This window comes from Gekko japonicus, unplaced genomic scaffold, assembly GCF_001447785.1.
Source record: "Gekko japonicus isolate JY-2015 unplaced genomic scaffold, Gekko_japonicus_V1.1 scaffold743, whole genome shotgun sequence".
Classification (NCBI taxonomy): Eukaryota; Metazoa; Chordata; class Lepidosauria; order Squamata; family Gekkonidae; genus Gekko; species Gekko japonicus.
In genome coordinates this window covers 274,041-299,754 of record NW_015167560.1, presented here as the reverse complement: position 1 = coordinate 299,754, position 25,714 = coordinate 274,041, and the positions used below count along the sequence as shown (strand labels likewise).

The 25,714-nt window shown below is 46.0% G+C and overlaps 1 protein-coding gene across 4 annotated transcripts in view; it reads right to left on the bottom strand.

Moving 5' to 3' along the window:
* Positions 1–66: 66 nt before the first annotated feature.
* OSBPL6 (oxysterol binding protein like 6) overlaps positions 67–25,714 on the bottom strand; it is a 167,022-nt gene continuing 141,374 nt past the window's right edge. For 3 of the 4 annotated variants that reach the window (XM_015413757.1, XM_015413760.1, XM_015413759.1), the window contains 10 exons: positions 20,425–20,512; positions 17,569–17,822; positions 15,157–15,294; positions 14,861–14,924; positions 13,979–14,057; positions 12,367–12,511; positions 11,530–11,674; positions 9,098–9,224; positions 7,382–7,504; positions 5,308–6,432 (listed from right to left, as the gene is read on the bottom strand). In XM_015413757.1, coding sequence (XP_015269243.1) covers positions 6,324–6,432; positions 7,382–7,504; positions 9,098–9,224; positions 11,530–11,674; positions 12,367–12,511; positions 13,979–14,057; positions 14,861–14,924; positions 15,157–15,294; positions 17,569–17,822; positions 20,425–20,512 — 1,272 coding nt within the window. In that variant the 3' untranslated portion in view covers positions 5,308–6,323. Of the gene's footprint in view, positions 1,128–5,307; positions 6,433–7,381; positions 7,505–9,097; positions 9,225–11,529; positions 11,675–12,366; positions 12,512–13,978; positions 14,058–14,860; positions 14,925–15,156; positions 15,295–17,568; positions 17,823–20,424; positions 20,513–25,714 lie in introns of those variants that run through there. The other variant, XM_015413758.1, reaches the window with a different exon arrangement.

Sequence of the window (25,714 nt, the reverse complement as noted above, 5' to 3'; positions counted from 1 at the left end):
GCACATTCTTTTTTCTATTTAGAATAAGCGCAAATTCAAAATCAAACAGGGTTTCATTAGGGTCTTTAAGGCTTATTACTGATACCTTCTGCCATAACAATTTTATGGTAAAGCAACTAAAATCTTGACAATGAAATGTTATTTTACAGGGAAGTCATTCAGTCGGGATTTGGTGGGAACCAGGAATTTTGTCAACAGGAATGACTGACAAAAGAATGAAGGGTACAGTTGACCACCCACTGAATAGTAAAAAAACCAACCAATTGGTTTTAATTGCACTCAGATTTTCCCACTGAAGTCTAACAGGAACTGTATTAACCTGGCAGTACTGAGTCATAAAGGAAAGTACAGTCTTCACCTCATTTATATGTAGCTCTGAGCACCATTCAGAAGTGCTGTCCTGCATCCTCTTGACCTTCTTTGTGAGCACTGTATTTGTTGTAAATGAATCTGCAAAGGCTTAACTCCATTCCCTTGGATTTCCCACGATTTCATAATGAACCCAGCCTCAGCCTTCCTCATTTTTATATCCTATTGGGGAACTGTTACAGAAGGCCAAAAAACCTTATTTAAAAATCATGTTGCCTCAACTCGTGTCAAAACACCATGCCTTCGTCCAGCAAAGGTGGTGATGGAATCCTGTGACTCACCAGTTCCAAGCCAAGCAGAAGGGATAGGGCAGCTCTCTGCCCCCTGGTGTTGGACTAGCAAGTCTCAGCAGCAGGGGAGGCTTTCTAGACTTTCCCCACAATCTTGAAAGCCCCCACACCTAGAAGTTTGCCCCCAAATCTTTAGTGTGGTCCCAAATTCTGACATTTTTGTGATATAGCTAATACAGGAAAGGGCAGGAGAGAATGTAAGATAAAAGGAACTCTTAAATGTTTTGTGTGACTACACAGGAGGAAGAATTCCATTGACACACTAGAACGTAGTAAGAGCTCGGCTGGGCTACAGGTTTGTAATGTCTCCTTGCGGCTGAGAAATGGGGGACGGAACTAGTTAGGACGTGCCTTCCAGTGAATTAAAATCATTTTAACAAGGAAGCAAATGATACAAATTATATCTTCTTGAGGTTATCCTGAAGCTTTCAGGAGAGGGAAGAGTCTCAGGGTAGAGAAGAACTCAATCTGGAAATTTAATAAAGAAAAAATCTGTATCATACAAGTTCAGTTGTTTGCAGAAACACACTATCTTTGCATTTCTGTTAGCTTCTGGATGTGTATTCATTCTTGCATGAGTTCAATTATAACTGTTAATGCATTATTTTATTTAATGCAGTATTTTTATTTGGTTATTCTGAAAAATTCATCATTCATAGGTCGCCATAAATCGGAAGCGAATTGACGGCACTTAACATACACATTTGAGAAAACAAACATTTGTTATAAATGTATGTATTAGCTTTCTATGTACGGAAGAGTTCTTCTCTTTTTAATGTTCCTTTATATGGCATTTCTGGGGGGGAAAGTTAGTTAAACAGAAGGAATACATGATATTCATGGCACCAGCTGTACATCCACAATGTGGTTGCCACTGCAAAATCACTTTGCCATGATCAGCCCCCCATGCTGTATTGGGAGCATTTGAAAGCACCAAACACAAAGATTCTCACGGCAGCATTGGCGCCAGACTGGTATTGCAAGCCTCCTTGGGTGGGTTTTTTTGTTTTTTAATTTTTATGGATAGCACAGGGTACAATTAATATAAATAAATTATGTGGGACAGGGCAATGCTGCAAGAACCCAAGTTACTGGGGAGTTGAAGTGATGAAACTCTTATATGCTACCAGCGCAATGTGGAAACTGATCTAGAGAAACCATTTTTGTGACAGCAGTCACCACACTACAGAGAGAATGTGTAAACGGGACTTGATAAAAAATCCACAGCAAGTAATATGTGATGGCTTTAAACAACAGGAATCCAAGAATTTCTAGGGGTGTCGCTCTGTTAATCTTACCTAAAAACCTTCATCTAGATTTAAATGGGGGGGGGGGATATATTAAAAGGCATAACTTCATTCTGAGCGCTGTACTGAAATGGATTTTAAATTCACAATGGCCAGAATTCACAGCACTGTGCAACTAGTTCAGTAAACCTAAAGGTATTAGATTCAGTGGGATGGATCTAAATGTTGTTTTCTGCTAAAAAGGGGGGGGGGACTTTCATCACATGATGGAACTTCCTGGCCCCTCTCTATCTTCTGCAGCCCACTGGGGGGACTGAAACCTTAGGAAGAGCAAAAGAGGCAAACTGCAGGTCTGCAATGGGTGTGTGGGGGGGATTGGTGAAAATTACCCCACCTTCCCCTGGTAGAATAATTGTGTTTGAATCTTACCTGAACCCTCACCCTTCAATGCCACAATACACTGCTTCTGAGAGTTGCTAAAATGCTTTCCAGCCTGACAGATACCAGTTCCAGAAAAAAAACTGAAAGGTTTCTACTGGGCAGGTCCTTGCACAACTCTAAGCAACAGATGGGAATCTTGGGGACACATCTACCAGATGCAGATCGTCAACGCTGATTTTCTGTTTCCTTTCCTGCTACGGGTATTCAAACCTGAGCAAAGCCAGTTGGATGAGCCTTTTGGCATAAGCCAAAGTGCAAGAGTCAAAGGGGTCATATGGCCTGCAGCTGGTGGGTTGAGTGAGCTAGCCCAGTTGGGTCCTGGTTACACTGAGTTTTCTTTTTTGTTGCTTTTTTCGGTAAATCTCTTTTGGGACCCTAGTCATAAAAAAAGCAGGATATAAATGTATAGAACAATAAACTCCTTGGATTGTGACCATAGATTTAAAGTGCTTGGTGTAGCTCCATCACTGAAACGAAATCTGTCTGAGCCTAGTTTCAGAGATGGAACTACAAGAGGCGTCTCCAGCCAGGACCCAAACAGCTGTTTCATTTGCAGTTGACAACCTCAGCTAACCAGAGTTGGATATAAAGGTAAGACACAAACCAATATTGGTTGAATTCAGGTATTATTAATGAACTAGCTTGTTTGTGCCATGAACAAGCCCGTAATCTTTGGACCTGTATGCTCTTCTCCTCCTCCTCCCATCATAGGCAGAGCTGAGTTTGAAGACTTCCACATTTAAGAAGTCTTCACTGTAATCATGCTTTCTTATGATGTTAAAATTTGGGCACTTTTAACAAATTGGTGTTTATTTCTTGCCAACAACCTGGGATTCCAAACCCATATTAAGCACTAGGTTGGAAATTGGTTTATAGTCAAGAAACAAACATCAGTTTGTTAACGTGCCTGTGTTAGGAGGATGTGACAACACTTTTGTGATTTGATGAAAAAACTTACTAAGCATCATCACAGTTTGCGTCACGTACTAACTGCGGTTTGCTCATGATGACTGAATGCTGTTGTTATCTTTAAAGAGATAAGTATGAGATCCTAAAAAGAGGGTGGTTTCTGAAGGCAACATATGAACTCAGTGGTATTTTCCAGCAACATTTTATCAAGTCAGAATGAATTAACCTGAAAGCAATTATTATACCCCCCCCCCCTTTTCGGCCTGGAGACGAAAGGAGCATTTGGGCTGAATGCAGTGAGAACCCTCCCAGAGTGGCCCTACTGCTCTAAAAATATTACATCCATCTTCACCCTTGCTTTGTTTATTCACTTTTAATAATGAGAGACTGTGATGTGGGGGCTAGAGTGAGTACTGAGGCTGGGGAGACCCAGGTTCAAGACCCCCCCCCCCACCACAGCCATGGTTGGGTAACCTCGCAGAGGAGAGAACCATGCCCTGCCCTGAGCTACTTTGAAGAAGACTGGGATAAAATGAAATGAATTATTATTACTGTGGCAAATGTTGTTTTATTTAAAGAGTTTGGGTGGTAGTTCAGCAAACGTACAAAATAAGACAGCACACAGGGAGAAGGAGGGGGTCTGTCAGGCTTTTCGCTGCCGCCCGAACAACTAGCAATTTGCTTCTGTTGTTGGGATTCTGAAGATTCCAGCAGAACGTCTCCTGATATGGACTTGACAGTTCGTGATGCAGTCACCACCTCTACATGTCTGGATACTCCTGGCTATATTGAAGCCTCAGCCAAACCAGGAAAAATCACAAGTGGCAAGTGAAGCTCAGAGACGAGATGCAGTTTGTATGTTTAATGACTATACAGTGTTGTTTGTCCCGAGTGGCAGTATGTTTTGGGGGAAAGCGACCCAGCAAAACACAAGGGAGTCTTTTATGTATTTGCTTGACAAGATGTTACACATCGTTGGATTGGAGAACGAGAAAAACAACATGGAACATAGACGTGTTAAACAAAGTTACACAAAAAGCTTTGTTATCCGGCATTCGATTATCCGGAACGTTCAGTCATACTCCATTCACAAGACGGCAGTCTCCTCCCCCTCCGCCTCCATCCCTCTGTGACCTCAGGCATTAGTGCGCCCCACTCTCACCTCTCCAGCTGCCCAAACGGATCCCTCTGGCCGCTGCTGGGCTTCTGACAGCCAGTGTGGCCAGATGACCTCATCCTTCGGTACCTCCTGCCCCCTTGGCTGGACTCAAGCTGTCGGGAGCCAGTCTGCCGGAGGGCTCCCGGGCTTTGCTGCTTTAGGGGGGGAAGGATCCTGCCAGGTGTGGCAGCTGTTGCCGTGGTGCTGCCCAGGGGCAGGGCTTAGTTGCTGCAGATTCCTCTGGGTGGGCAGCGGGGCAGAGCAAATAAGCCTCAGCATGTTTCACAACTGATTCACCAGCAACTCCCATTCCCCATGAGTGCCAGATAACAAAGCTTTTACCATAATTTGTTTTTGGACAACCATGGGCTAATCACTTATTCTCACACACACAAAAAAATCCCGTGATCCCCACCTGTTGCTCTATGGAATTTTAGACTTCAGGAATGAATGAAGAAAAAAACAAACCCAGGCCATGAATGAAGATACATGACTTTGCAACATATATTTTTAAAAAATCTTATCTGCCCTCAATGGCCAGGAGATGCAACAAGGTGTAAACAACTCTTGGTATTAACAAACGTCAAAATTTACCTAAAAAGCACTCCCGGTAAAGGATACCCACTTCATTTTACTTTCAAGCAGCAGCCAATAGGTGCTACTTTATGACCAACTAGGTTTTCGTTCTTGATCCAAAAAATAGAATTGTTTTATGAACAATGATAAAATATAATTTGGTATAAAAAGCACACTGAAAGCAGTTAAGAAGCCACCAGCACCCGATGTGTGTGTGTGTGTGTGTTGCACGACTCCTCTCAACAAAGTCCCCCAAAGTATGTGCAATAAAAGTATAAAGCCAGCATTAAGAGAACACAACTGAAGATGGAGAGAGAGAAATGCAAACAGGATGGTCCTTCCAGGAAAAGAGCCAGATGCTTTCCTAATGTCTTTTTGTGCTTAACACTCACATGACACTTCAAGGAATTCCAACTGCATAAAGAGTTATGAGAAATGAGACAAAAGGTCTGAGGCATGGGAACTCACGCTAAGAGATGGTCTGTTTATCACAGCCATCAAGAATATGACCTCAGATTTGCTGTCAAGGTTGTCACAAAACTGGGGCGCCTTCCTTCAACCTGACCATACATCAATGTTTAAAGCATGTATCAGTGGATCACTCTCCTTCACAATCACTGCCGTTTCCCCCCCCCTCTGAAATCAATACACTCTCTCCATTATGTAGAATATGAACAAAATCCTGGTGCTTTAAAAAATCTGCCCTTGACAAATGACTAAGAATACAATATTTTAAAATGATGTAATGTACAACTTCACATTATTTTTAAGGCATGAACAATGGTATATGGATGCAAAGAGCTTCCAGAAAAGCATTATGTTTTTTTCATTTTTCTGACATGGCCAGTCCAAGCATACCACATCAAGGAACTAAAACCTGAAGCTAGACGTGAAAAGAGTCTTGCGATTCAAGATTTTCATAACAGGATGGACATTCTAGGCAAGTTACATTTAAATGAGAACTTCTGTTATTTCTTTTGGAACTTTCCATGTCTATTGTAAGCACCAGACACTCTTCAGAGCAACTTTGGCTAACTCAGTACACGCTTCTCTTGTGCTGCGTTTTCCCGTATTTGAATCTTTAAAGGGTGCGTTTATTTATTTATTTATTTTTGTATTTTCTTAAATGAAATGACTGTGGCAGAAAAGTTCAGGGTCTGGGCTAATGCACTTTTGGACGTCCATTATAAAGATGAATATAAAAGCAAATGAAAGATTTCTTGCAGACCCACAAACCACCCTCAGCCATAAGAAACATGTTGTGCATAGTTTTTTTCCCCCATCTTTTTTTTTTTTAAAGAGTGATATGTTTACTAGATCTACATTCTCAGTTTACCAGAGTATGAGGGTTTCTATTTTACTGAAGCCAGGATCTTTTCGGAGTTCCCAGTATGAGTCATTAGAAACCCAAGCTTCTCTTTGATTGGCATCAACAACTTTTCTGAAAAATCAAAAAAGAAATGGTAGTTACAGAACATACAACTTGCATTCAACACACAGACAGTGCAGCTAAAGCACTAAAACCCTGCCAACCCCACCAGTCGCTGTTTGCAGGGAAGAGGGGAACTGAATTCAGGCTTGACTACTGATGAGCAACATTTTGCCTTTTCAAAAAGTACTCTGTATGCATAGCCCCAGAGGCTGGATAGGGGAGGTAAACAGCATCTGAAAGACCCTCCGGCACACATACAACTAGGGATATACAAGTAGAAGCCCTTTTCTGCATGCTGCATCTAAGTGTTAATGTGAAGCTGGGTAGATCACGGAGAGGGTGCATCAAACTAGCCATGTGGCTAAAGGGAACCTTCATGTTTTAGAGGCAGCCAATCTCTGAATACCAATGCTAGGAGGCAACATCAGGGGAAAGCCTTGGGCTCTCTGCCCTGGTTGTTGGTCCTCCAGGGCAACTGTTTGGCCGCTGTGTGAAGCAGGATGCTGGATTAGATGGACCCTGGAATGATTCGGCAGGGTTCTTCTTGCATTCTTAAATTGGCATTCTATGAGGAAAGGCTGAAGGAGCTGGGTATGTTTAGCCTGGAAAGGAGACAACTTGAGAGGTTGTCTTGAGAGGCGGCTACGGGCATGGATGGCTTCAAAAGGGAATTAGATAAGCATATGGAGCAGAGGTCCATCAGTGGATATTAGCCACAGGGTATAGATAGGGGCTCTGGGGCAAGTGATGCTCTGTCTTCTTGGTGCTTGGGGGGGTCAGCAGTGGGAGGGCTTCTAATGTCCTGGCCCCACTGCTGGACCTCCTGATGGCACTGGTATTTCTGGCCACTGTGTGACACAGAGTGCTGGACTGGATGGGCCTTTGGCCTGATCCAACATTGGCGTCTCTTATGTTCTTATGTATCAGTAGGAAATAGAAAATTCCTGAATTAACATACTTAAAAAATTTTGGTACATGTTCCATATTGTTTTCTTCTAAGTAGCGCCTTCGAGTTCTCTGGAGATCTTCTATCCTTTGTTTTTCTGCCGCTGCCGCTTCTAAATTCCCTTCCTCCAAAAACCTACAGTAAAGGAATTGGATCTTTCAGTAGGATTCTTAACATTTAATCAGTGGAACAGCCAAACAAGAAGAGATGCCTATCTCACTCTTCAAGGGCCACCAAGTTCACATACGCCAGAAAATGCATTATAAGATAAAATTAAAAAGGGATTTCAAACAATTATGGAACCCTCGGCAAAAAACCCAGAAAGGGCTCTCTGACAGATCCACAACTGGATCTTCCTACCACCTTTTAAAGCTCAATTACATCCGTGTGTGTGTGTGTGTGTGTGTGTGTCCCACACACCCTCCCAATTTTGAACATCAAAATTGGGCCCCTTGAACTGTTACAGCCCTCTAAAGAAAAGGCTGTGTACCTGTTTTTCCCCCCTTCAAGGGCTAATCCCAGCATGGGGGCCTCAATATCAATTAGCAAAACTGTATGGAGATGGAAGGGTTAAATTCACTCTGCTCTCCCTTCCTCACACCCATCTGAATCAGGGCCATGCCAAGCTGTGCTTTGCCTTAAAAAAAACCAGTCACGATCTCCATTAAATCTTGTTTGATCCTTAGGTGATTAATTGTGAGGTTCAGGCTTACTATTCTAGGGGGGGGCGCCATTAACTACATCATGCATCTGTGAGAAAAAATGAGTTTCTTCTTAAACAAATCAGCACGTTTTCTTTTCTTTTAGATGATGCAAGCGCATCCTGCAGTGGAATGGGGGAAATGCTTCTCAGGGAGAAGAAGGTACACCTGTCCTAAGAACAGGCCTCCCATTCACAATTTTTCTAAACGCTTGTATTGAAAATCCAAAATCTGTTACTCAATTCATCAGGGCAGCTCTTCAGTGGATCGAAACATTTAAAATAATCTGTAATCATCTATCTGTTGCTGGATTCTACTACAAACTAAAAAAAAAAATGGGAAAGTACAGAAGGGTGCAAAATACAGATGTTTTTTCAAACTCACATAAATCATATAGAGCCTACCAATAATAATGAATATATTCCAACAGTGTTTAAAATTATGGTGACAATGCTCTTAGTTGCCAATGATGTAACAGTGCACCAGAATTCTATATACAATGCAAATTATATAAAGTCCCAAACACAATATCTGACAATGAATACAAAAATTCACAGATATCCAGCTCATATACAGTTTTTTCCTTTCAACAAAGATAAAATAGCCAGCTGAAATTGTGTGTCCAACTGGCATCTACAAGGAGTCAGAGAGAATAAAATATATGCACAAAGGAACTTCAAAAGCAGTAGTCGCAGAATTCAAGCAGTTGTCCAAATAGTCATTTTATTCATGGTTTACTAGCAGAATACCATTTTGAAGGAGTCTTTCTCAGATAACTATCAGACATTCCTGAAAGACAAAAAATTAATTTAGTGCACTGTTATATCATTGGCAAATAATGGCATCGTCACCATCATTTTAAATATCATTGGAATGTTTTATTTGTCTATTTGTGGGCTCTAGGTGGATTATATGATTTTTACATAGTATTTTGTATACTCTGCACGTCTTTTAATCTGAAGGGTTTCCATTCTTCTGTTTGGGGGATTTCTACTTCAAACCAGACAATCATTGAACAGCTTCTTGCCTTTGATCTGGCCGGAATCGTGCATCGGTTTTTGGAAGAAGGTCTTTGAGCGCAGGATCCAACTCGTTCAACTCAATGGCAAACCTTGTAAAGCCATAATAACGCTCATAATTGGTTGGCATGGAGCCTGTATTAACAGGTGAGACAAAAAGTTAGCAGTTAAACCTTTGTGAACATGACCAAGAGGCTGTGCATCCAGAAGCATGTGCTACACAGGAAAATAGTAATAAACCATGTTCTTGCTCCACCCATGTGCTGCCAAACAAATGGTGGAGAATGACCCGCATCAATCACCCGTTTATGGGGATGGACGACGATCTGGTTGGCACGTTACTTTCATCACATGAATTCCAGAGGGTCAGCCGTGTTAGTCTTCTGCAACCATAATAACCAAGTCTCAAGGCACCTCAAGTTTTTATCCCACACTCTAGCATGGAAGCTTGCTGGTTGATTCTGGCTAGTCAGTCTCAGCCTAAATGACCTTAAAAGGTCATTAAGGGTAGGAGGGATGAACAATGTTGCAAGCTATTCTGGGTCCCCACTGGGGAAAAGGCAGAATATAAATAAAGGGGGTGGCTGCGAGATGAGGAGACACATTCCTACATGTTGCAAACGAAGCCATAATAACCAAGTCTCAAGGCACCTCAAGGACGAACAAATTCACTGTGGCCCAAGTTTTTATCCCACACTCTAGCATGGAAGCTTGCTGGTGGATTCTGGCTAGTCAGTCTCAGCCTAAATGGCCTTAAAAGGTCATAAGGGTAGGAGGGATGAACAATGTTGTAAGCTATTCTGGGTCCCCACTGGGGTAAAGGCAGAATATAAATAAAGGGGGGGGGGCTGCGAGATGAGGAGACGCATTCCTACATGTTGCAAACGAAGCCACCATCAATACACTTTGCTTGGCATTGCTTATACTGATTGGCCGGAGGCTCTGCGAAGTCATTGGCGGAGATCATTCCTCTTACTACCTTATGCTACTTGCTGCTGTAGGACAGCCTAGCAGAATGACCTACAACTGATGGGTCATCCTTACACTTACGCTGGGCTTCAATCCCCTCCTTATACACGTTGGGGGTGGAAAGTGCCGTCAAGTCACAGCTGACATGGCAACCTTGTAGGGTTTTCAAGCCAAGTGACAAACGGGGGTCGTTCGCCATGGTCTGTCTCTGCACATCAACCCTAGACTTCCTTGGTGGTCTCCCATCCAAGTACCGACCAGGGCCAACCCTGCTTAGCTTCCAAGATCTGACAAGATGAGTCCAGCCTGGGCCATCCAGGTCAGGGCATATCCACTTTATTCCTCCCGTTATATAACGTCCTTTCTTGTGATGTCATTAAACCATTATCCATTACGTCACAATCCTGCTTGTTTTCCTTATTATTCAATGCTGCACACTGACCCACTGTGGTCGGAGATGATGTGTTAGTGATGAGGCAGTCACTAGCCAGTATATCCATATCACGGCCACCCACAACCCAATCAGCATCTGTTTCCCATTCAAAAAGCAATTGGCTTCTCATGAGTTCAGTCTGGATGACAGCCAAAATCCACAAAACTAGTGGTGGAAAGTGCCAGAAAGTCACAGCTGCCTTATGGCAACCCTGTAGGGGTTTCATGCTCAGAGGTCACTTGCCATCGCCTGCATCTGTGTAAGGACCAGGACGTCCTTGGTGCTCTCCCATCCAAGTCCTAACCAGTGTTGACTCAACTCAGCTTCCACGGACCAATGGGATCTGAGTAGCCTGAGCCATCTGGGTAATTGGCACTGCTCCAGCACCGGAGCACAAAAGGTCAACAAGCATAATGAAAAATATACAGCCACTTGAACAGAGCCGCTCCATACTGGATGGGGTGAATACCCTCCGCAAGGGGTTGGATTCATCCAGCTTTTCACTAGATCTCACCAAATCTCCCTCCTTTCTCCAGCTCTCATCACACGTCTTTTGTCCATGTGGGTACCCCCTGTGGTCCAAGGGGGCCTTCAAGGGGTTGGATTCATCCAGCTTTTCACTCGATCTCACCAAATCTCCCTCCTTCCTCCAGCGCCCATCACACGTCTTTTGTCCATGCGGGTACCCCCAGCACCTGTGGTCCAAGGGGGCCTTCTCCTCCCCTTTTCATCACACACAAGCACCCGTGAAGCTGCCTTGCACCGAATCAGACCGTTAGTCCATCACAGTCAGTACTGTCTACTTGGATTATCCGCAGCTGTCCAGGGTTCCAGGCAGAGGTCTTTCACATCACTTACTATCCTGGCTTTTTAAACTGGAGATACTGGGGGTTGAACCTGGGACCTTCTGCCTGAGCCACAGCCCCTCAAAAAAAAGGGGGGGGGAGGTTGGATGCAATCCAAGCTGTGTACCTGTTTCTCTCTCCAAGAACAGCTGAGACATATGACCAAATACATATATGCATATATATATTTTACCTGGCCTCCATATACATTTTGCTGAAGGCCCAACTCCACAGTACAATCCTTCGTGCCACTTTCCAAAGAGGCGATGCACCACTTTCCCTTCTTGGTCCATAATGACACCCTGAACTTCATTTACATTAGAATTCCAATAATTCACCTAGAAAAGATAATGAAACAAATAATCACAGGCTTCTTCCTTTACTGAATAAATAAACCAGCCTATTTTAATGCATTTGAACAAAGACCAACACGAGTAGGACATGAGGATGCACACCCACTTCAGCCCCTTGACGGATGGACAGTGAGGATTCTGGAAGATTTAACAGCCCCATCACCCCTGCTGCTGAGTCTCTATTCAACTGTCCGCATGTAGTCCGCTGGAAAGACTAGAATCATGTGGATAACTAAGTTCCAACAAGAAAGACGGACAATAAATGAAGTAACAAAATAAAGAAATGACAGGAGCTACACATGGTCCGCCCTTTCTTTTGTGTGTGCGCTGGAACATCTGATCCAGAAGGAAATCTGATCACTGAAGCCTGCTTCCACAGGCAGAGCACACCTGCTGATTCGGGCAAAGACCGATGGAACCTCCATGTTCCAAGGCAGTGGTTCACTGAATACTGGCTCCTGGGATGGGGCAAGGGGAGAGGAAAGCTATTGCCTTCTTGCTTCACTGCTGTTGTGGGGACATGGAAGCTCGCTGGGTGACCTTGGACCGGCAACTCTCTCTCCGCCTAACCTACCTCACAGGGTTGTTGTGAGGACAAAATGGAGAAGAGGAGGCTGCAAGCTGCTTTACGCCCCCACTGAGGGAAAGATGGGGCCCAAATGAAATAGGCAAGTTACCTTGACAAAGGTGAGTTTACAAATGCAGGCACTACTTTTTGTGTTTCTAATGGTTATTTCTCCATAATGCTCTATCCATCTCCTTCCGCTAAGGATGTTGTGTATGCAAGTGGTCACTTTGTTCCATACGTAACAATCCCCATACCTGGAAAAGAGAGTTAAGTTTAAAAGCGACGGCTTCAAAATCACAGGGTCTAAATCACTGCCGACTCACATAAAAATTAATAATATCCTTCAAACACAGGCTGACACCAATTTATGCATAGAAGGAACGTATGACGGGACAGCACCAGAACTGATTGTTCACGTACTGGGCCCTAGGATTTTAAACCACTCCATGGAACCAGCATGATGTAGAGGTACACTGTTGGACCAGTATCCAGGAGAACCAGTTTCAATCTCCCTTTGTGCCCTGGAAGCTCACCAGTTGACCCCGGGCATCTCACACTCTCTCAGCCTAACCTACCTCGCAGAGCTACTGTTGTGAGGATAAAGCCGAGGAGGGAAGAACAATGTGATAAGCTGCTTTGGGGGGAAAGTGGGGCATTTTAAAAAGAAGAGTTCAGTATAATGAAGATGCAATCTGGACTGCACACTATAACCCTCAAACCACCTTGTGGCAGAGCAACACAAGTCTTAGTATGCTTTAGGGGTAGTCTGTCGCATAGGTAAAGGTTCCCTTGCTCGAAAGCCAGTCGAATACGACTCTAGGGTTGCGGTGCTCATTTCCGTTTCAAAGCCAAAGAGCCAGCGCTGTCTGAAGACGTTTCCATGGTCATGTGGCCGGCATGACGGTGATATTATTTTATCCTGTTTTATCCCCACAAGAACCCTGTGAGGTAGCTTGAAAGTTAATGGATCGCCGAAAGCCACAGGGTTTATGGTTGAGTGTGGTTTTAAATGAGGTTTCTCCCATTCTAAATTCAATAGTCTTTTAATTCTGCCCCACTGCCTCTGTGCAGCAGAAGAACCAAGCAAAATTTCAAACACAAGAGCTAGGCAGACTCAGTTGATCAGCTACACAGAAAGCTCTGGATAAGCATTTTATAGAAAGGAAACCTTGAAAAATTCTGCACTGGGACACACTTACACACGTTTGGCTCTGTGTGTGTGTGTATGAATTAATCTATGTATGTACACGATCCCCGGACTCTTAAGAATGTGTGTTGCTTTGCGAAACCTCAGACTTGTAAAAGAAAACACACGTCACTCTCAGTTACCAGGACATAGCTCATCCCTACCTTTCTACAGAAAACTGAGGAAATCCAGGAGTTTTTTCAGACAAAGATTCCTTTGAATAGTACAAAGCAAGTGCACCGTGTACCACCAAGGAACTGCCATAAATAGCTTGCATAATTTTCAAAGCTGTCTGAACAAACATAATTGTGGCATCCGGTAACAACTGAGCAAGGGGGTTCAAGCTCTTAAAAAGTTCCCGGTCCTTTATGACTGCCACCAACTTCCTCCTGTACTCCCCTCTGCCTTTTCTAGCGTTGGGTCTGCTGCATTGTTCTTCCCCGTTCACCTGTGATTCCAAGAGACTAAAGTGGCTCCCTTGGACGGCTGTTCTGAAACAAAGGAATGCACAGGAAAGACTAGAGAAACCACTTACTTTGGAAGAATCACATTCAGTGTTCCGATGGGCAGGATTTCCATTGATTTGCCCCAAAACTTGTTTTTCCACCTAATGTCTGAAAAAAACAGAGCGAAAGGTTCAGAAAGCTGAAAAGCCCTGAATGGCTAGTGATCTCTGTATATCGTGTGATCTAACCCAATTCTGAACAGGCTATTGTGGGAGGTGGCGGGGGGGAGAGTTAATTATTCTCATTGTCAAGTATGGAAACAGAAACAGCCATCATTGGGGTTATCATAATGAACTGTACAGGTGACACTGGCTTGGATCCAGCACGGCATTTCCAAGGCCGGAAAAACTTCCGCCTGTGAAATGCAACAACATGAACCTGCCTTATACTGCATCAGACCATTGGTCCGTTAAGATTAGTACTGTCTACTCACTGGCAGTGGCTCTCCAGGGTCTCAAATACAGGTCTTTCGTATCACCTACTACATGGTTCTTTCAAATGGGGATACTGGGGATCGAACCTGGGACCTTCTGCATGCAAAGCAGAAGCTCTTCCACTAAGCCACAGCCCCTCAAAGGCTTTCTTGCTTCCCTTTCAAACTGCGGCAGGATGTGGGGAAGCCAGAAAGTCATGCTCCGTGGGCGGAAACTGTTCCACCCAAAATAACACTGCAGTGGACGCCAGCCACTAATATAGATATATTTTTCCTTTTCAAATTAAGTGTGATCTTGCATTTCAGGCTGCAGTGGGAAGGGGGACGGGAGAAAGTTTGCCCTCTGTGCATGGAAATCCTTCCACTCAAAAAAATGCTGCACTGGATCCAAACCAGTGAAACAGATTCCGTGTCGTCGTTGTCGTCCCCCCTTAAAATCAAGTATGATCTTTTGGTTTGTGTATGAAAATGCACATACCTTGCCAAAACACAAAATTCTTTGATTCACAGTGACAGGCCGAAATGGGTGGGTGGTGGCTAACCTGGAAGAAGAAGAAAAGGTGCTGGTGAGGCTCCGTCCAAAAGAGGATAAATAGATGTTCCTTCTAAATCGGACTCAGATTTACAAGATGGCGTTTCTCAAAATGCTTCAGAAATAACTTTCTATTAAAGAACCCAAAACGCTACAGTGAACTTTTTAAAGAGACATTGTCTTCGCTCCAAAAGAAGTTGCCCGGCTTGCTATTCATGAGCTTTCTCCTACAGTGAGGTTACCTGCTCCGCGAAAAATCTAAATCCTTTGTCTTCCCGAATCGTCTCGTAAGTCTCCCCCAGCACAGGATTGAAAGGCTTGCTTCCTGCTCGGTAGTATGTGGAGGCATAGCCCGAGGCTGCAAAGGCGGCGACCAGGACCTGAGCAAAGCAACAAAAATGGCATTTAAGAAAACCACTGAAAAGTGGGCCTGTGAATGATGCTGAATGGAGAAACTCAGTGGTCTGTTAACTGCAGTAAGTCAGTAAGAGACTTCCCTGCTTCCCCTTTCTGCTGCAGCCCACAGTGACCCATAAAATGCTGTTCCTGGGGGACACAAGCTTCCCCAGGAACAGCACGAGGGGAGAATCAGAGGGCCACAACCGGGGAGGCAGGGAATCAGCAAAAGGTGCCCCTTTTCCTGGGGCCAGTTCTAGTGTTGGGGGGGCCTGGGCAAAAAGCTCCTCTGCCCACAGCCGGCATTCACGCCCTCCTTTCCTCCTACCTACCTGCATGCCTCTCACCTGTTTGTGTGTCCTTTCCTCGTCTGCTCATAAGCACCCCCACTACCCACGCTCACAGCTCCCTGCAGAACTTTCCCCAGTGGCACCAGGATGCACGTGCAGGAGGGAGCGTGGGTAGCAAAGTGCTATCGAGTGAGTGGGCAGGGGGGGCTGGCAGTGGCAGAACCCCCGGGCCCCACCAGCTCCCCCACTTGGGGACACGCCGATGTTGGAACTGCCCTTCACATTTCTGTTAATGGTAATTTCCCCCAGGCCCAAAACTCAGTCTGTACAAGCCCTTTGGGATTCATCTCACATTCCTTACTGACAATGACACCACCTCGGGAGCCTTTTGATTGTAAGGCAGTATGAAAAAGATTTGAATATAAATAAAAAACACGTTTTGATGTATTGTCCACCAGCTCCCCCACTTGGGGACACGCCGATGTTGGAACTGCCCTTCACATTTCTGCTAATGGTAATTTCCCCCAGGCCCAAAACTCAGTCTGTACAAGCCCTTTGGGATTCATCTCACATTCCTTACTGACAATGACACCACCTCGGGAGCCTTTTGATTGTAAGGCAGTATGAAAAAGATTTGAATATAAATAAAACACGTTTTGGTGTATTGTCCAGATACACAAACTAGAGTACTGCTCTGGTGCACATACATATAATGGAGGCAGCCTGGGACATACCTCTTCAAATGAACAGGCTTGAACAAGAGTGTTCATTTCAGATGGAAACTGCAAAGCAGAACTAGCAAGCAATTTTCGTCTTGTAAGAACATACTGCACTTTATTTCACTCGCACAGAATGTGTTGAAATCTTTAGTGTTTATGGGGGGGCGGGGGATGTTGCATGCATACAGATACAGGAACGATCATCCTGTGCAAAGCATGTCATGGAAAACATCCTAGTGCTTTAGATTTGCTTACTACGGAGCTACTTAGCACATGCTTCTAAAGGCCAAAGTAAACAAGACCGTTTTTCCACAGATTGCACATCTAGGTTTCCCAACCTGAGTTTTAGACCATCAGCCAGAAGTGGGAATTCATTTCCTAAACACGCAGACCCCTGCTTTGGGTACGAACCACAGCACAGAGGAGGAAAGGGCTTCAGATTTCCAATCATGCTGTTTCCTGACCCAGAAAGGCTTGGGAGGGGCATTACTTGCCCTGTTTGGGGGGGGGGGCTGGATGTGTACTTACGGGCTACACATGAGATACGTTCTCTCGTATCAGGAGATGCACGAGTTCCTGATGTGGATATTGCACCAGAGGCATAGAATTAAGCAAAGAATCAAGCCAATCACACATCCACATTCACTACTTCTCTGTAACATCCACAGTCACTGTACAGGATGGCTCGGCAACCTAGTTATCTGCGCCTGACTGCGTATAATTTGGCCCCACCCTCTATGGTCCCATCCTCTGTAGACGGGGAAAAGAGGGATTGAGAGCAAAGTCTGTGAAAAACAGAAGCAAGGGGAAGGTGTTTCTCTGTACATACACAGCATAAATGAACGTCAAGGAGGAACTAAGCAAGATGAATGAATGTAAAGGACGAGCTAAGCAAGATTACGAATCTTTCTCCAATTCCCTCTTTCTGCCAATATGCATTTCAATGAGGTTTAGCTGACATCCCAATTAGAAGCTAGATGGCAAAGGGGAGCTTGCCTACCACCTAACTCATCTCGCGGTACAAAATGGTAGGCAGCCAGATGCAAACAAGTAAGAATGTGAAAAGGATAGCCCGTCCCCCATCCCCCCCCCGGCTCTTCTGTATTCAGTTCCATTCAGTAACCACAAGGGCACCCAACACAGGTCAGATGGCTAAGAATGGTGTGCAGAGGTGTTCCATGAAAGAGCTCTAGCAGAGAGTGAGGAAACTGTGGGACATGCAAGTAAGGTGCTCTGTCAAGGTTGCTACCATGCGTTCGTAGAGGTCATCACACTCGGCAGCCTTGTCCAAGAGTTCGCTATATTCCAGCTCTTCACAAAGGTGCTGCAAAGTGTTTAGCGGTTCGTTGAGCTCTACAGGCATGGATACTTTGGAGAGATCCTTCCCAATATTATTTCTCAAAATGTTCCACAGATTGATGTTACTAGTATCAGGGCAGGGGCTCGGAAGACACGTCCGTCGTCCGTTTCTGAAAGCGCCTCCCGTCAGCTCACCGTTAAGTACTGGAAGAGAAAACAGAGAGCTTGAATAGGAAAGCCTTTTATATTGACATAAGAATATACATGTCAGGCTATTGGGTCTGAATTCAATCAAAATTCTAGCCTGAGGCCCGTGAGCCAATTATAGTCCTCTCCTGTGGAATTCCTAAATATCTGTTGGTGACCTTTTCTCACTAGTTTGGTGGGCCTTGCATACAACTATGATAATCATCAATAGTACAGGGTGGGAATGGAAGGGATCGGGTTGTGCTCTATCTACTTGGTTTCCTTCTGTGAAGTCAGAAGTTCTTGATGGAGATGCGAGCTAGCTTTTCCAGACAGCCACTTAGGGCCAAACTACACAGTACAGCAGCCTCGGGTCCAACCCGTAGCTGCTGATGCTGTTTCAGAGGGAAATTTAGCCACCTAAAAGTTGTTGCAAGGGCTCTATACTCAGAGAGGTGGCTGAATAAAGCCTGCCCCTATCCCCCTGACTGCTGGTACTCCAAGGAGGTCTCCCATCCAAGTACTTGCCAGAGTCGACCCTCCTTAACTTCCGAGATCTGGAGAGATCGGGCTTGCCTGGGCTATCCCGGTTAGGGCCTTTAGGGCCATTTTTGAGTCAAGAAAATAGACCATGGGGAACACTTAAACCACCTACTGCCCGTGGTCCCCATCTGAATTGGGTCCTCACGCACCTTCTGTCAAAAGGAAAATCAAGAGCGAGCAGGAGCTTATTCACCAAATTCTCAGTATTATGTATGATTTGGCAGTGAGACTCCCTCAGGACCGAATTATACGTTACATACAAATACAGCAGCGGCACTCAAGCAGCCCTTGTAAACCAGAAAAGCGACCAGGAGGGGGCAATTGGGAGCAGAGAAGCAGCAGGGATGGAGATGGGATGCACAGCCCTCTGTCTGCCTGCTGTTTCAATCCCTCACCCCGCCCCAAAGCTTTTCCCATCAGTGGATTCTAAACTCATCCTGGGACACACACACACCCCAACCTCCTCCTCCTCAAAGTAGATTTGTTGGGATTTCATTCTATGCATTTGTATGTCGACTGCTGGGAGACTGAAAGTCTCATATGTTGTTTGCCAGTGGATTCTGTAAGGAACAGCAGGGAGGATACGAGGCAGAAAAAAATAGAGGAACAAAGGAAAGAGGAGGAGGAGGAGGAGGAGGAGGAGGAGAGATTTATCCCCCGCCCTTCACTTGGAGTCTCAGAGCGGCTTACAAACTCCTTTCCCTTCCCCTCCCCACACCCCGTGAGGTGGGTGGGGCTGAGAGAACTCTGACACAAACTGCTCTTTCAGGAACAGCTGTGCCAGAGCTTGTGGGAAAAGAAATGGGCATGCAGAGACACGGGTGGGGTAAGGAGAGGGCTCAGACATGGGGTGCAGAGAGACCTGTAGTAGTACGGAGAGAAGAGAGTGTGTTATCAGGGTGCATGGGGAAAAGGGGGGGGGGATTATTCAGAAAAGGGACAGTTCAGAACCGGGGGAGCGAAGAGGCCTGCAGAATGAAGGAAATGAAGGAAATGAGGCTAACGGGGGATAACTAAGACTACAACCAGGAAACCTGCAGTGATGCAGAGAGAAAAAGAGTCAGTAACAGACAAAAGGGTACAGAGGGCCCTGTGGGTGGGGGCGATAGCAAAACTGGGTTGAGTAGCATCTGAGACGCTGGGGAAGTACCTGGGTATGGAGAAAGGAGGAATTGTTACATTATGGGCTAGGCAGAGGAAAGGAGGGTGAGCAGAGGAATTCAGGGACGCGTGATGGTGCAGATCGAGCATATTACAGGACATGAAGAAATTGTTAAGGAGAAACACTGAGAGAATTGTTGGGGGATGGAAGGAGGGGATCCTTTTTTGTGGGTCATTTAGCAATATGGCCATTCTGAGTCACTAAAACTTTAAACGTGGTCTTCAGAGTGATTTGAGATTTGCATTCCCACAAAGAGCCAGTGTGGTGTAGTGGTTAGGCGCGCAGACGCTGACCTGGGAGAACCGGATTTGATTCCCCACTCCTCCACATGCAGCTGCTGGCATGACCTTGGATCAGTCACAAGTTATTTCAGAGCTGTTCTCTCAGGGGCAGTCCTCGAAAGAGCTCTCTCAGCCCCACCTACCTCACAGGGTGTCTGTAGTGGGGAGAGGAGGGGAAAGGAGATTGTAAACCGCCCCGAGACTCCTGCGGGTAGTGAGCGGCGGAGTATAAATCCAATCTCTTCTTCTCTTCTAATTAATTTATGTATTTTCCTCATTTACCTTCTGCCCATCTCCATGGTGGGGAGCCAAACTGACTCATGCCATTTTCCTCTCCCCTCCACTCTATCCTCATAACGACCCTGTGAGGTAGGCTAAACTCAGAGTGTGACTGCTCACAATCACTCAGTAAACTTACGCAGCAGGGTGGGGATTCAAACCTGGGTCTCCCAGGTCCTAGTTCAGCCCTCTGACCACTACACAACACTGCCTTCTCACGCTGACATTAGCACAAGCCCACACGATTCCACAAAGTACAAAGGGAATGTTCCTGTATATCTCTGTGCACCTTAGGCCAGTCCCTAAAAAGAACGTGGCTTTCAACAATTTTGCGTATGTTTGTTTAACTGCATACTTTGCCGAGAAATGTTGTCTGCTACACTGGTGTTGTCCTCAGATATGTTATCACTCACATCACTGATGTACGATTCATCGTCAGAAGCCTGAAAGGGAGAAACGAAGAGATTAAATGACTTAAGATCACAATAAGCTACGAACACAAATAGCTGGTTTCAGAAACTGAAGTCCCCGGTAAGGCACGCTTCCTTTCCCCTCCTCTCTCAACCGTGCCGTGTGGAGTCGAGTCCTTTTCCATGGTTACCTTTTACCATGCACATAGGGAGAACATGCTCTATGGGATCCCCTCGATATGAGTGACTGCCATTTTCTCTGAAAAGGGCAAAGCACATGTTTCCAGCCTTGCCACATACATAAAGGTAAAGGTTCCCTTGCTCAAAAGCCAGTCGAATCCGACTCTAGGGTTGTGGTGCTCATCTCCGTTTCAAAGCCGAAGAGCCAGCGCTGTCCGAAGACGTTTCCGTGGTCATGTGGCCGGCATGACTAAACGCCAAGGCGCACGGAACGCTGTTACCTTCCCACCGAAGTGGTACCTATTTATCTACTTGCAATTTCTTGCTTTCGAACTGCTAGGTTGGCAGGAGCTGGCACTAGAGACGGGAGCTCACTCCATCATGCGGCACCCCTGGGTCTCGAACTGCTGAACTACTAACCTTCCACAGCCTGCAGGTCAGCGTCTTAACCACTTGAGCCACCGCAGCTCATACATACCAGAACTCTAATTTCCCAGGCTTTGGGGAACTGAAGCTGCAAACACTCACACTGCCCCTTTCAAACAAAATGGTGACTGTCCGTACTGGGAGCGTCACACGTAGGCCATTCTTCCCACACATGTGTTGCAACTTAATGAGTGAAAATGGCTTAAGTTACTCTATCTACTATATAAACCTTCCCTGGCAACCAACTTCCACAGCCCCTGCCCCAAACTCATCAGGCACTTTCAACTTTGGGGAAACCTGGACTGGCTTGATATTAACCAGTTGAATCATTTATATGTTCTAGCAGAAACAAAGGGGACTATCCTCCAATAGGAGAGGTTCCTGCAGATCAAAGAGTAAATTCAATCTGTCAAGCATGGATGACTAAAGCAAGACAACTTTACCCTATCTATCAACCTCATATGGAGTAAAATGACAGTAGAAGAAAACCATGCCAGTCAAGTCTTCAAAATGGGGGGGGGGAATGATTCTTTAACCAAGAAAATGTAATGCCAAGCAGAAAAGAGGTCTGAAAACCATGATTAGTTAATATACTTAAGAAAAAACACAAAGAATATTCTATATTGAGCTCACTTTACTGAACCAAACGCATTAAGGATACACAGCGGACATGGCCTATGGGATGGAAAGGAGGAAGGGTTGACTGACAGAGGGACTGAGGGCGATGTGTTAAGGCTGCAGACAGCGTAATATAGGATTCACAACGATTTGGGGTGTATACCTCTTGCAGGCAAGGGCTAGAAAGGTTCTCTAATGGCTGCCAACACTGTGGTATGGGTCTCCTCAGGAGGGCTCAGAGCACCCATCCTACCCCTTTGTACGCTCCCTTTCCAGTAGGTTTCCCCTTATAAGTGACTGAATGAGGCGTGAAGACCCAGGCAGAGTAACATATTGTCTTTATTAAAGAGATTTAACAATAACTGCGATTCAATAACGTGTAGGAAAAATGAGCACAGAAAAGGTAGGTCAACCAGCAAAATAAGAAACCCTAACACGTCTGACTACACTGCCCACAGCCTTCTCTATGTATTTGGCCTCCAGCTGATTTCACCCCTCTTGGATGAGGGATCCCTCCATCTGCAGCAGCTTCACACCAGCTCTGCTCCCTGGGAGTGAACCCCCCTCCCACTTTAGGCAAAGTCTTTTATCACTTCTTCCCAGGCAACACCCTCTACTAGGGCTGCCAGGTCCATCTTCATCCCCAGCAGGGGACTTTGGGGGGAGTTCCTGGAGGGGGCAGGGTGTCCCCAACGCCATGATGTCATGCTGGGGATGTCCCGGCTCCAAGCTCCGCCCCGACAGGGACGGTCCCCCCAGTTGTCAGCCACAGCCGGAGGGCCTGGTGCACCTGATCTGCTCTGAGATCAGGCACGAAGGGCCCTTTCCGCCGGCTGCCTGCACTTAAAGTGTTCCCTTTAAGTGCAGGCAGCCTGAGGGCCTGGCGCACCTGATCTCCGAGCAGCAATGCCACTCAGAGATCGGGCACGGGGCCCGCAGCCGCCCCCCTCTCTCTTCTCTCTCGAGAAGGGAGAGGGGTGGCTGCAGGTGTTGGGACTTGGGGGCAGGGCTTCTCCCGCTGGCCAGCTGGCCGGCGGGGTGTTGAACCCCCCCCCCAAAGTGGGTAAACCCTGCCAAACCGGGGGGTCAGGCAATCCTACCCTCTACTATTTTACTGGTGTAAGTTTTCCCTCCAAATCCCCTGTTAGCCAATCACAGGGTCCAGAGGAGACCTGGGAATTGTAGGCCCTCATAGCTACTGTTATACCGGCTTCCCTGGAACCACTGGGCCTCCCTAAAAGAATATTCTATATTGAGCTCACTTTACTGAACCAAACGCATTAAGGATACACAGCGGACATGGCCTATGGGATGGAAAGGAGGAAGGGTTGACTGACAGAGGGACTGAGGGCGATGTGTTAAGGCTGCAGACAGCGTAATATAGGATTCACAACGATTTGGGGTGTATACCTCTTGCAGGCAAGGGCTAGAAAGGTTCTCTAATGGCTGCCAACACTGTGGTATGGGTCTCCTCAGGAGGGCTCAGAGCACCCATCCTACCCCTTTGTACGCTCCCTTTCCAGTAGGTTTCCCCTTATAAGTGACTGAATGAGGCGTGAAGACCCAGGCAGAGTAACATATTGTCTTTATTAAAGAGATTTAACAATAACTGCGATTCAATAACGTGTAGGAAAAATGAGCACAGAAAAGGTAGGTCAACCAGCAAAATAAGAAACCCTAACACGTCTGACTACACTGCCCACAGCCTTCTCTATGTATTTGGCCTCAAGCTGATTTCACCCCTCTTGGATGAGGGATCCCTCCATCTGCAGCAGCTTCACACCAGCTCTGCTCCCTGGGAGTGAACCCCCCTCCCACTTTAGGCAAAGCCTTTTATCACTTCTTCCTCTACTAGGGCTGCCAGGTCCATCTTCGTCCCCAGCAGGGAACTTTGGGGGGAGTTGCTGGAGGGGGCAGGGTGTCCCCAACGCCATGATGTCATGCTGGGGATGTCCCGGCTCCAAGCTCTGCCCCGGCAGGGACGGTCCCCCCGGTTGTCAGCCATAGCCGGAGGGCCCAGTGCACCCGATCTGCTCGGAGATCAGGCACGAAGAGCCCTTTCCGCCGGCTGCCTGCACTCAAAGGGTTCCCTTTAAGTGCAGGCAGCCTGAGAGCCTGGCGCACCTCATCTCCAAGCAGCAATGCCACTCAGAGATCGGGCATGGGGCCCGCAGCCGCCCCTCTGCCATTTTTTTGGGAACCCGAGACACCCCCCAGGTTTTCATAAAAATTTTAAAAGTAAAAAAAAAAAAACATTGTGGGGGGGTTGACCCCCCCCCCCCAAAGTGGGTAAACCCTGCCAAACCGGGGGGTCAGGCAATCCTACCCTCTACTATTTTACTGGTGTAAGTTTTCCCTCCAAATCCCCTGTTAGCCAATCACAGGGTCCAGAGGAGACCTGGGAATTGTAGTCCCTCTTAGCTACTGTTATACAGGCTTCCCTGGAACCACTGGGCCTCCCTAAAACCTGTAGGCTGCACTACTATAGGCCTAGGATCATAACAGTATCCCTCCTCTAAGAGATCTGACATTAATATCCCGTGATCAACCATGAACTCACAGGATGGGTGTTGCAGAAGACACCTTTTTTTTCAGCTTCAGTTTTTCATCACTAAAATGGGGAAAGCCAGAGGTCCACAAGTTCTGGCTTGACCTACCAGCACAGCCATTATTTGTGGTCACCATCAACAACCCTTCCCCCATGTTCTGTAGAATGGTGTGCTGGGTTTTCGCAGAAAATGCACATAGTTCCTTAGTGCTGCTGCCCCCGGCAAAATCCTACTTGAAAAGAAAGAAACGACCCTCTCTTCTTCTACAAAGAACAAGAGAGGAGAAGTGGTCTTCTCCCTTCACTTCCTACAAAAACCCAGCAAGTGGTGGGAAAAGAACAGGAGGTTTCCCTTTTCTGTGCTTGGTTTTTGCAGAATGAGAAGGGGAAAAAATTATTTCTTTTCTACCTCATTCTCCAAGTTCGAGTTCTCCAAGTTTTCTTCTGTGTCCTGGTTTTTTGCTGCAATTGGAGAGGCTCTCACTAGATGGGGGAAGACTGCTCTCCCCCAGGAAGTACGCACGTTAATGTATTGGACTCACCAGTAAACTGACTTCTCGGGATTATTAGGAAAACAATCTAAAAATATTTTAAGCTGAACATGAACAGTACTACGTACACAATTGTTCCACCTGAAAAAGTAGTTAAGAAAAGAGACACAAAGGCTGACCCCACAGCTGCAATTCACCACAGGAACTGGCTATCTCTCCTTATATATAATTGAATAGTGGGTGCCAAAGTTCTAATTCTAAAATGCACTCCCTTAGTGTATGGCTGATGGCACTGCTCCTCAGCATATATCGCCACCAATCAGAAGGCAAAGCCCGGGTCCCGCCCACACCACAACTGCTGCGACAACCTGGTCTTTTGCATATGGAAGCTGATTGGACTTCAGTCCATTCCACACCTCAAACTCCCCCCCCCCGCAAGGCAGTTGGAATGTCAGTTGCATATGGAATCTGCTGTATTCTGGTGGTGTGCAGGTCCCAGATTCATGTTTTAAAAGCAGACTGACACTGTTTGCCCAAAGCCAGAGCAATCTCCCAGAGCCTCTTTCTAGCTCCCGTTGTATTTATTTCCACAACGGGCCTTATTTCTAGTCTCTATATCTAATTCTGAGACTGGCCACAGAATGCGGATCAAAAAATCCACAGAGTGCCATCAGGGACAGACAGGGAGACGCATCTCACCGGAAGACAAACACTCTTCCTTTATCATTCTCCACAGAGGAAAGCAGGATATTTTCTCTCTTAAAATATGTTTTTGGAGGGAGAAGCGGCACCAGGTTTGCATAAAAACCTTACATCAAAAGAAAAAACGAGCTAGGAAAAGAAAATGTTCTAAAATGCTGAGATCTCCAGAGATTACCTCACAAGATATCGGCAGCCACTTTGGCTTGCCTAAGTAACTGTGATGGGGGAAGGAAGTAAAAGCGTGGGGGGGGGGGGGGGCCCGGAGGGGGG